The sequence below is a fragment of the Hemibagrus wyckioides genome, linkage group LG13 (assembly GCF_019097595.1).
Source record: "Hemibagrus wyckioides isolate EC202008001 linkage group LG13, SWU_Hwy_1.0, whole genome shotgun sequence".
NCBI lineage: Eukaryota > Metazoa > Chordata > Actinopteri > Siluriformes > Bagridae > Hemibagrus > Hemibagrus wyckioides.
Genome location: NC_080722.1, coordinates 6,175,514 through 6,188,191, shown reverse-complemented (window position 1 = coordinate 6,188,191; position 12,678 = coordinate 6,175,514). Strand labels below are relative to the sequence as shown.

At 38.1% G+C, this 12,678-nt stretch overlaps 1 protein-coding gene across 2 annotated transcripts; it reads right to left on the bottom strand.

The window, feature by feature from the left end:
• Positions 1-8,439: 8,439 nt before the first annotated feature.
• LOC131363276 (T-cell surface antigen CD2-like) lies at positions 8,440-11,520 on the bottom strand. Of its 2 annotated transcripts, none has more exons than XM_058405633.1 (5): positions 10,643-11,520; positions 10,273-10,551; positions 9,834-10,064; positions 9,578-9,667; positions 8,440-9,003 (listed from the first exon to the last, which is right to left on the bottom strand). In XM_058405633.1, exons 1-5 carry the CDS (start codon positions 10,725-10,727, stop codon positions 8,726-8,728), a joined length of 963 nt encoding a protein of 320 aa, XP_058261616.1. In that variant the 5' UTR covers positions 10,728-11,520; the 3' UTR covers positions 8,440-8,725. The 2 variants fall into 2 exon arrangements, with proteins under 2 accessions (XP_058261616.1, XP_058261615.1); XM_058405632.1 differs by having other exon boundaries at positions 8,443-9,003; positions 9,578-9,733.
• Positions 11,521-12,678: the final 1,158 nt, after the last annotated feature.

Genomic DNA, 12,678 nt, shown 5'->3' with positions numbered 1-12,678 from the left:
TGATCCCTTCTCAAATTAGCATGTAGTATTTTTAAAGTTTATATTAATAGCTTCAACCACATATAGCTGATGCAGTACATAGTGAAATGAAACAACATTTCTCCAGGACCCTGGTGCTACATAAACAACATACAACATATAATTACAAACAGAAACAACACTGAGCTAGGACAGAAGTTTGTCCTAGCTACGTGAAGTGCAACTCATGTACATGAAGACAAGACAGGAAGTATAAAAAAACAACACAAGACAGAACACATAGTGCCAAAGTCTAACGTGCAATGAAACAAAACGAAATGAACTGTATAAACCAGGTATCTGATAACATATATGAATGTAACATATATATATTTATATATATAGTGGCATGACAATGTGGATTGTGCATGATTTTTTTTTTCACTTGCTTCCTTATTGGTCCAAATTGCTAAAGATTATTTTAATGAGTGTTTTGTTGTCTCTACCCAGGAATAATGTCTGTGTGAGTTTCGGTGACAAGATTAAAATGATCTCTGTTGTCAGTACAGAAGTGTTTCATGTTGCAGTTTCACTTTTGTTTTTGTAGAAATGAACAACCTCCATTTCAAGTGTTGCTATATTTGTATATTTTATACATACATACATATATATATATATATATATATATATATATATACACTATATTGCCAAAAGTATTCGCTCACCTGCCTTGACTCGCATATGAACTTAAGTGACATCCCATTCCTAATCCATAGGGTTCAATATGACGTCGGTCCACCCTTTGCAGCTATAACAGCTTCAACTCTTCTGGGAAGGCTGTCCACAAGGTTTAGGAGTGTGTTTATGGGACTTTTTGATCATTCTTCCAGAAGCGCATTTGTGAGGTCAGGCACTAATGTTGGACGAGAAGGTCTGGCTCTCAGTCTCCGCTGTAATTCATCCCAAAGGTGTTCTATTGGGTTGAGGTCAGGACTCTGTGCAGGCCAGTCAAGTTCATCCACACCAGACTCTGTCATCCATGTCTTTATGGACCTTGCTTTGTGCACTGGAGCACAGTCATGTTGGAAGAGGAAGGGGCCAGCTCCAAACTGTTCCCACAAAGTTGGGAGCATGGAATTGTCCAAAATGTCTTGGTATGCTGAAGCATTCAGAGTTCCTTTCACTGGAACTAAGGGGCCAAGCCCAGCTCCTGAAAAACAACCCCACACCATAATCCCCCCTCCACCAAACTTTACACTTGGCACAATGCAGTCAGACAAGTACCATTCTCCTGGCAACCGCCAAACCCAGACTCGTCCATCAGATTGCCAGATGGAGAAGCGTGATTTGTCACTCCAGAGAACGCGTCTCCACTGCTTTAGAGTCCAGTGGCGGCGTGCTTTACACCACTGCATCCGATGCTTTGCATTGCACTTGGTGATGTATGGCTTGGATGCAGCTGCTCGGCCATGGAAACCCATTCCATGAAGCTCTCTGCGCACTGTTCTTGAGCTAATCTGAAGGCCACATGAAGTTTGGAGGCCTGTAGCGATTGACTCTGCAGAAAGTTGGCGACCTCTTCGCACTATGCGCCTCAGCATCCGCTGACCCCGCTCCGACAGTTTATGTGGCCTACCACTTCGTGGCTGAGTTGCTGTCGTTCCCAAACACTTCCACGTTCTTATAATACAGCTGACAGTTGACTGTGGAATATTTAGGAGCGAGGAAATTTCACGACTGGATTTGTTGCACAGGTGGCATCCTATCACAGTTCCACGCTGGAATTCACTGAGCTCCTGAGAGCGACCCATTCTTTCACAAATGTTTGTAAAAACAGTCTGCATGCCTAGGTGCTTGATCTTATACACCTGTGGCCATGGAAGTGATTGGAACACCTGATTCTGATTATTTGGATGGGTGAGCGAATACTTTTGGCAATATAGTGTATATATATACATACAGTGATGGAAAAAATTATTTGATCCCCTGCTGATTTTTTTTGTACGTTTGCCCACTGGTAGGTGTATTTGAACAGTGAGAGGCAGAATAACAACAAAAAAATCCAGAAAAATGCATTTCAGAAAAGTTCTACATTGATTTGCATTTTAATGAGTGAAATAAGTATTTGATCCCCTATCAATCAGAAAGATTTCTGGCTCCCAGGCATCTTTTATACAGGTAACGAGCTGAGATTACAGTAGGAGCACTCTCGGGGAGTGCTCTTAATCTCAGCTTGTTACCTGTATGAAAGACACCTGTCCACAGAAGGAAGGAATCAATCAGATTCCAAACTCTCCATCATGGCCAAGACCAAAGAGCTGTCCATGGATGTCAGGGACAAGATTGTAAACCTACACAAGGCTGGAATGAGCTACAAGACCATCGCCAAGCAGCTTGGTGAGAAGGTGACAACAGTTAGTGCGATTTTTCCCAAATGGAAGAAACACAAAAGGACTGTCAATCTTCCTCGGTCTGGGGCTCCATGCAAGATCTCACCTCATGGAGTTTCAATGATCATGATAATGGTGAGGAATCAGCCCAGAATTACACTGGAGGATTTTGTCAATGATCTCAAGGCAGCTGGGACCATAGTCACCAAGAAAACAATTGGTAACACACTACGCCGTGAAAGACTGAAATCCAGTAGCGCCCGCAAGGTCCCCCTGCTAAAGAAAGCACATGTACAGGCTCATCTGAAGTTTGCCAGTGAACATCTGAATGATTCAGAGGAGAACTGGGTGAAAGTGTTGTGGTCAAATGAGACCAATATCCAGCTCTTTGGCATCAACTCAACTCACCGTGTTTTGAGGAGGAGGAATGATGCCTATGACTCCAAGAAGACCATCCCCACCGTCAAACATGGAGGTGGAAACATGCTTTGGGGGTGTTTTTCTGCTAAGCGGACAGGACAACCGCACCGCATCAAAGGGACGATGGACGGATCCATGTACATCAAATCTTGAGTGAGAACCTCCTTCCCTCAGCCAGGGCATTGAAAATGGGTCGTGGATGGATATTCCAGCCTGACAATGACACAAAACACACGGCCAAGGCAACAAAGGAGTGGTTCAAAAAGAAGCACATTAAGGTCCTGTAGTGGCCTAGCCAGTCTGCAGACCTTAATCCCATAGAAAATCTGTGGAGGGAGCTGAAGGGTCAGCCACAAAACCTTAATGACTTGGAGATGATCTGCAAAGAGTAGTGGGCCCAAATTCCTTGAGATGTGAGATGTGTGCAAACCTGGTGGCCAGCTACAAGAAATGTCTGACGTCTGTGATTGCCAACAAGGGCTTGCCACCAAGTACTAAGTCATGTTCTGTAAAGGGGTCAAATACTTATTTCACTCAATAAAATGCAAATCAATGTATAACTTTTCTGAAATGTGTTTTTCTGGATTTTTTTGTTGTTATTCTGCCTCTCACTGTTCAGATAAACCTACCATTAAAATTACAGACTGATCATTTCTTTGTCAGTGGGCAAACATACAAAATCAGCAGGGGATCAAATAATTTTTTCCCTCACTGTATGTGTGGGTATATATATATATATATATATATATATATATATATATATATATATATATATACATATATATATATATATATATATATATATATACATATATATATATATATATATATATATATATATATATATATATATATATATATATATAACACCCCTCTTGGCTTGGCCCCTTAGTTCCAGTTAAAGAAACTGTTAATGCTTCAGCATACCAAGGCAATTTCATGCTCCTAACATTGTGGGAACATTGTTTGGTGAACACCCCTTCCTATTTCAACAAGACTGTGCACCAGTGCACAAAGCAAGGTCCATTAAGACATGGATGAGTGAGTTTAGAGCTTTACTGGCTTGACCTCAACCCCATAGAACACCTTTGGGGTGAATTAGAGCAGAGACTGTGAGCCATTCCAAAACTTTTTAATATAATACGAATTTAATATGGAGTTGGCCCACCCTTTGCAGCTATAACAGCTTCAACTCTGTGCATTTGTGAGGTCAGGGACTGATGCTGGATGAAAAGGTCTGGCTCACAGTCTCCACTCTAATTCATCCAAAAGATGTTCTGTTGGGTTGAGGTCAGGACTCTGTGAAGTTCCTCCAAACCAAACTCATGTCTTTATGGACCTTACTTTGTGCACTGGTGCAAAAAGCAATCATGTTGGAACAGGAAGGGGTCATCCCCAAATTTTGGAGCATGACATTGTTTAAAATGTCTTGGTATGCTGACGCATTAAGAATTTCTTTCATTGGAACTAAGGGTCCAAGCCCAACCCCTCAAAAACAACACCTGAATTCAATGATTTGGAGAGGTGTCCCAAAATTTTTGGCAATGTAGTGTATGTGAAGCGGTTTACATGATGATGCTGATTTGAGTGTTAGTTTTTTCTTCTTTCATCTGCTCCCTATGTGTGTGAGGGGTTGCCACAGCGGCCCCTCAACAACTGGTCCGCACAACAACTTGGCACAGGTTTTACACTGGATGCACTTCCTGACGCAACCCTTCCATTTTTATCCGAGCTTGGGACCGGCACTGCATCCAGTGGCTGGGGATTGGCCACTAGCTGGGAATCGCACCAGGGTCTTCCTGATTTGAGTGTGAGTAGTTTTGGAAAAAATGACCACATGAGGGCGCCAAAGATGTTTCGGACATTGATAGAGTGCTGGAAGATCTTCAAATCTGTCACAGGAGCAATGACGCAGGATACACTCGACCTGCCATATGCACATTCATTCACAACTAGAGGCAATTTAGGTTGTTTTCCAAGTTTTATTTTTCAAAATTGCTGCAGTATGATCCCAGTATTTTGTACTTTTATGAGACTGTGAATGCTATTTTCTCCTGGTGGTTCATGAAACAATGCTGTGGTCCACATCAGTGCGAAAGACACTATCCAATTTTATAATGCTGATTTTAAATTGCAGAGATCTGGTGTTTTTTTTTGTGTTTGACTTCATATTTTTCCCCCACCAAGTTTAATTCAAAACAGTTATGCTTTGTTTCATAGCAACAAACACAGACGAGCAAATGAGGCACATTGGTTTTGAACTTGGTTTTTGTCTCCCTTCATTTTTAAACAATTTGTCTTCATTGTCTTTTAACATGACATGTAGTCAGCTTACTAATCAGTCCATACTAAAAGTATGTGAACAACTGATAATCACAGCTATATATGAGCCTGTTGCACAATACATTCCAAAACCATGGAAATTAGTACAGAGCTAAAAGTATGGTTTTCCTGGCATCCACCAAACCCAGATTCATCCATCAGACTGCCAGATAGTGAAGTGATTAATCATTCCAGAGAATTAGTCTGCTCAAGGGTCCACTGCTAAAAAGTCCATTAATTAAGATGGATGACCACATACTTTTGTCCATATAGCTATAGACATTATAGAGATCTTATTTAGGGGTGGCTTCAGAAATTCAGGAGATTCTGATGTTGCATTGCTGCAGCACAGAAGGGCCAGTTGCGTGGAGTGAATCATGATTCATGTAAGCATATGTGTTTTTGTATGTTATATAAAAATAAATCACTACTACTAAACCAGCTAGTATTTAGAACTACTAAATCCAAAACTCCAAGTCTCAGTCGAGGTCAAAACAACAAGAGACTCCTGTTTTTCCCCACTAAGCTGAAAGCATGTAGTTTTCTTTGTATGCTGTAGCTTAAAGATTTCTCTCAGCCATAGTGAACAGCTTTGGGTTGAACTATAATGCTCTCTTTGTGCCAGGTTTTCTTGCTCAACATCACAGCTTTGCCAAAACTCCCTACAGTCACATTCCAAAATTCAGAAAGCCTCCTCTGAAGCGTGGAGGCCATTTCAGCAGCAAAGGGGTCCAACTACATGAACACACTTGGTTTTGGAAAAAGAAGTAGATATGGGTGTGACTGTCTCATGACTTCATACTGCCTGGGGATGTAGTATGGTGGATTTTATAGACATCTGGGAATGTCTATTCAACCAATTAGAAACAGGAGGCAGGAGCAAGAGGCATGGAAAAATCATGATCCTCCAATAAAAAAACAGAGGTGGTAACAATGTACTTGGCAGTGGGAAGGGCCTGAAAGCGGATCAGTCAGAAAACACCCACCCCTATGTCCCTACAACCCCTACCATCTGCATAGACACACAGAATTCACAGATCTGCCTTGAATGACTGAAAAATTTGTGCCTGTATGGTGCTCTTTAGTCTCTTCATAACTGTGTGCTGTATCATAAAGCAACATTGAAACAACCCATTATAGTTGCATTATTTCGTTAGACTTAGACAAAGATCATATTTTTACCAGAAGGACCATATCATTGTATATATTTTATACTTCAGGCTGCCAGAAAGACTGAAACCAAACGATGTCACTGAACATGGTAAAGTTGGACTTTCTGAGTAGGAATTACTCAAAGTTGGAGACCCTGTTGAGTTGGAATGATTCAAGATTCAAGATTCAATAAGCTTTATTGTCATTTCAACCACATATAGCTGACGCAGTACATAGTGAAATGAAACAACGTTTCTCCAGGACCTGGTGCTACATAAACATACAACAAAGTTCAAAGACAAAAAACAACACAGAGCTAGGACCAAAGTTTGTCCAAGCCACATGATTCTTAGCTTTCATTGGATGTTGCAGGTGCATTTTCCCTGAATTCTGTAGTCTCTCCTGGCAGTATCACAATGGAGACTCTTTAACCTGTGCAGTTGTCCTTGGGTGGGTGGAAGTCTTCACAATTTTACACAAGAAATTTGGTATTCATGAAGTTCCAAAAAAATGTTCTGATCTTAATTGTGCTCCTGAGTGTGTGTAAATTTACACAAAAGAAGACTAACAAATACAAACCTGACTGTTTAGCTTCAAATCATACTTATCTGTACATTTGTTTCCACTAGGTTGGACAGTTGTTTCTAGTTGGGTGTTCCAGTAGGAATCATAATCTAGTTCAGGCCCCGATACCTGAGTGAACTTTTGGTGTTTTATGAGCAGTCATGTCTGTTTTGAGCCAAAGAGGCAAGTTATTTATTAGTACATAGAACGATGAAGACTATAAAAGGAAACAAAGCTTTTTTTCTTACAATGAAACCCCTTCAGTTTAAAAACTTTCTTGTTTAGACAAGCATTTTTGAAAGTGCAGATGTGGGTTTTGATAAGATAGGGTGTTACCTAAATAATGCTGATGTTTGTAATAAAAATCCTTTCAGCCCACTCAGTACTGTCGGTTTAGGGTGACTAACTGATGCAGCTATCGTCATCTGGCCTTTTGACATTAGAGAGGTTATTATCATAATGTTGAATAACAATATAAGTGAAGTGTGAAATAAAAACTTTTGGACTTTGGAAAAAAACCGGTTCACACTTCTTAAATTTGTCTTTAAGGACCGACATTTGTATTATAATCCAGTGTTATTATTAAGACTTGAACTCTTTTTTAAAGGTCCTCATTGCTCATAATTTGTTAACAATCCATAGCAGAGTGTGTTGTAGCTGCATAGAGAGATTTCATGCCAATGTGTCTCTTTTACTGTGTTAAAGTTAGTTTCATATCTTTATTTGTGGTCAAGTGCATGAACAGCATGCATACTGTAGGACTGCATAATTTGAAAATAAAGGCCTTCAACCATTCAAGCCAGAAATACCTCATACAGAGCTAATAAAACATTTCTTCACTTTGAGCTTCTGTGTCTGCGGTGCTGACACATTCGGCACGGTCACTAAAGTTCAGCAAAAAGAAAGATGTGGAATGTTTGACATTTTGACAACAGAATTTACTATGAAATGCAAACCACACCAGCCGCCTATACTGCTACTAGTCTCAAAGGAAACCCATAGACTTGGCAACAGTGTCCATAGTAATAATATATAATAAAGAAATAAAAAAAAGGTGTATAGGATTAAGATATAAATTTTTTTTAAATAAACAGGATTGTTTTATAAAGTACCATGATATGTGTCAGTAAGGGTTGTTTTATGTTAATGTAATGGAAAGCATCTACTGGATACACATAGTGACAGAAAGCTGCTGCTTAAGCTGCTGCTGGCTTCCTCTTTATTAATAGCACAAGAAACCAGCCAGTGTGCTTGACTGAAAAAAAACAAACCTGACAAGAGTTATTTAGAAAATATTTGCAGCTAGTGAAATATAGGCTAGAATGTTGTCACGTTTACTCGTTCTTGTAGGTATTAATACTCGAACCCCGGCATCCTGGATCTATTTATTGTGAGTTTTGGTAATTACATTAGTCTAGGTGTAAAAGAACAAAGCATGAGCCAGTTTCTTCAGACTTTGCAGTAGGAAAAGAGCTCTAACTCTTACTTCTTCTTACGTAGAAAAGAAATCGGGTTATTTTGCGCAATTTATTAAATATTAAAGTTTCTGAACTGGCACATAATTAAATAGTTCAAAGTAATACACAGATAAATTATTTGGTACTTCACAGTTTTATTTACTTTCATTGTATACACTGTAGCCTAAAATGGAAATGTAATGATGCCTGTGTGTGTGTGTGTGTGTTAACTTAAATGTGGTTTGTTGCATTGTTCACAAATAATACAGTCTAAAAACAGCAAAGTCTTGAAACAGTTTTTATTTAACTATGGATAAGATGACAAGTGAATTTTTTAAGTATTGTTTAATTACTAGTGTAAATAGAATATAAAATCCATGGAGTAACTCCATACACACATACAGTAAACAACTGGATTTGACATTTTGATCATTTCACCTGACCACTGTACTCGCTCCCCCATCACAACAGACCTTCACACTTTCTGACCTGTGCCTTTTTCCTAGGCTGGGGTAGTGGTTTAGGTTGTTCCTCCTCCTCATCTATTGAAAGTGGTGGAGGCAAAGCATGTTTCTGGTTTCCGGATCTAGATTTGGTCAAACATGGGACTTGAGCTACTTCTTTGGCAGAAACATTATTATAGATTTCCGGAGATGTTGGCTGATCTCTTGTTGTTTGGTTTAAATTTCGATCACCAGGAGATGAACAGATGATGGTGTACAGTCCGAACTTTTCTTTATCTGGAAATCATTCCAAACATATATATATTTTATGTTTTTTTTCCCATATTATTTATATAATATAGTAATAGAAATCAAAGCCAAGATTAACTTTTTCAGCAATGTTTGCTCTTCTGCGGTATAAGGCCAGACGGGCTAGCCTGCACTCTCCATGTACGTCAGTTAGCTTTGAGTGACCATGACCCTGTCACTGGTTTACTGGTTGTTCTTCCTGTGACCAATATTGGAAGGTACTACACTTACAGTATGCTTATGGCATTTGGCAGGTGCCCTTATTTGGAGAGATTTAAAGAATTGCTTTGAAGTCTCTATCAACAAAGACATTGTTACTGGTTCACTAAGTCACAGACTAACAATAAGTCTGTTTCAGTGCTAGCACTAACCACTGCATACTAGGAACTCCCTACAGGACCAGGCATTTTAGAAATACTCTGACCCAGTCATCTAGCCATCACAATTTGCCCCCTGTCAAAGTCACTCAGATCTTTACACTTGCCCATTTTCCTGCATCTGACACATCAACTTCAAGAACTGATTTTTTACGAATCATTTCATAAAATCTGAGTGAACGTACCTTGCTGTTGTCTCGCATGGCGTTTACGGGAACGGCAGGCAACAGTCACCAGCACAATCATCACTAGCAGTATAAAAGCTCCTCCACCAGCTAAGATGCCCACCATAATCCCACGATCAAAGCCAAATATTTTATTATTCACATTGGGCTTAAGACCTAAGCAAAATTTCAACCATTATCTTTCATCATTAAGGTTTTATAGCATGCTCATATTCCTTATAAAACCTGCCAGAAATAAAAGTTACAAAATACTTACATGCTGCTTCCACTGGATCACTTGTATTATTATGAACTGGATTCTCTGCAGTACATGTATACTTTGATTTGTCTGTCTCAACATTTCTTAAGACTTTGAATGTATTATTCTTGAAATCTTTTCCATTTTTGTACCAGCTGAAAGATAGATCTTTAGTGTCCTCAATTTCACATATGAAGTTAACATTCTCATCCTGACATGTAACATTCACTCTCGGCTTTGGGATTTTCACTGGTAAATAAAGAAGGACAGCATCATGAGTATATTAGTCGCAGTATTCTGTATTTGAAATCATATTTATGTATTTTCAATAGGAACTATTAATAATTGTATTCAAATTAAATAATATTGCAATGAAGATGTGGTGAAATTTTCCTTATATTCATTAAAAAGCAAGAAAGTTTCAGTAAATAAGAATTTCTTATTTCAAATGTCTTACCATAAACACAGACGGTTTCTGTGTATGATTTTAAGTTCTTCCCATTCCCATCAAAAACATCAACAGTGTAGTTTCCAGAATCACTCAGTTTCACATGCTGGAGCTCCAGGCTTGTATTTTTCAGGATCCATCGTTCATTTTGTTTGATATTCCGTTTGCGGACTAACAGTTTATTGTCTTTTTTAATAGTGAATTTATCATCTTCCTTAAGTGGCCCGTCAGTCAGTTTAAAGGTGAGACTGTCTCCTTCTAATATATTTCTCTGACATGTGCTACAGTCTGTGGATAAAAAATTGTAGAGACATTTAAATACTGAAAACTAATTGATTTGAAAATTCAGATAAAGTCTACTTGAAAAGCAATGACCTACCTGTTGAAGTAAATAGCATCAGAAAACACAGCAACAGAAATGCAACACTGCCATCGATGTTCATCTTTCTTCTAAAAGTTTTCATTAACAAATGAATACAAGAGATTCAGCTTTCTGTTTTGAGCTGGAGGTGTGTTAATGCAAGAGGCCGTATAGGTTAGCTAGTTTCTGTTTTTTGGCCTCAGTCTACCCTGAAGTCTTCCCTAGTTCACTGTGCTGTATATACTGTATCACTGTGCTGTATATATCACTGTGTTGTGCGTCCCAACCCTAGACTGGGTCGTAACACTTAACATGGCAAAATGTCTCCACCTTTAGGTGAGCTTGGCTTTGGGTAAGAGTAGATTATGAGGAGACAACAGAAATACTTCTGTGTCTGAATGCATCACTTGTGTGTGCTGTTCATCAACTCCATTAGTAAATACGTCATGCTAGCTGAAAAGGTAGCTTAAATATGTTAGAGGTGTGAAATTAATCAATTATCCGTGCTTAAAACACAATAGGGTGCAAAATTGATGAACTGACAACCCAGGCACTTTATTCCTACAATGAAACAGGGGTCTAAATTGTTTACATGGTCAAACCCACACAGGCCATCTGGCAACAACAGCCATGCCTCAGCCACAGTCATTGAAATAAGTCACATAAGTCTGCTTGGATAATTGCATAAATGAGCATTGTTCTGAATGAAGTGGATATTTTGTTGTATATACTGCACTGAGATGAGTGTATGCTGTGTTGCTTGAGCTTTTACTTATTTTATTTTTTAAAAATAATTTTGTGTTTGGAAGCTAGGTTGAATAAACCAAACTTTATATTAACTTTATTTAACATACAAACTATGTAAATTTCTTTCTAAAATTTCAACAATTTCAAAAAAAAAATATATATATATATATATGTATATATATATATATATATATATATATATATGTATATATATATATATATATACATATTTTTTTTAAAGAAATTTGAAGAAAAATGGTGTCTTCACAAATAGCTTCAGCACAGATCCTGCAGTATTCGTCAGACCAAAACAGACTTGAATTGATGCACTTGTAAATGGATGTAATGACATTACATTTGCATGGATGCAGTTACAGAAAGCTAGAAATATACTGGCTCTCTGAAGTAAAACACAGAAATCAAATGATCAGAATACACAAGCTTATTAGGAAAACATGAAAAATACTGTTAAATATCTCAAACATTAGAAGCATCTGTTTTTTAAAAAGATTAATGGTAAGCAGCTGCTGGATATTGATGTTATTCTATGTAGTAAACACATATAACAGGTAGATTGGTTGTGATAAATTAACCAGAGGTGTGAATGTGTGTGTGCATGTGACAAACTGGAGTCCAAATCAGGGAATGTTCCTGCCTTCTTCCCATAATCCTATGGATCCACAGCAACACTGATGAGGATAGCGCTTTGGTACTAGGAAATAACACAGCATTTATTATTAGAAAAGTACAGAAAAGGCTATATTATTAAGACAATCACAGATATATATATGTGACTGTTAACCAAGGCCTGCTTAAATGGCTGCTCTATATTTTTAGGTCTGACCACAGGCTTATTTTATTTCAGTAATTTCATTGATAAATTACCCAATAAACTTATTATATTAAATCATCATGTGCTATCATTATGGTAGAATGGCTTTACTGACCACATTTAATATCTGTCACATATGAAATCGGACTTATTTTAATTTTTTCACAAGAACATTTGTTTTTCACAAGAACATCTATCTATCTATACTACTCAAAAAAAGTTAAGGATATTTGGCTTTTGGGTGAAATTTATGGAAAATGTAAAAATTTCACGCTACAGTGATATTATATCATGAAAGTAGGGCATTTAAGTAGAAGCATGCAATGGTGATTTCCTCATCTCAAACAATTTATTGAAACAAAAGCCAACAGTGGTGGGTATACCACAACAAAAAATGTCAATGTCTCAATAATTTGTCATGTGCCCTTGACCATCAATTACAGCTTGACAACGACGTCTCATGCTGTTCACAAGT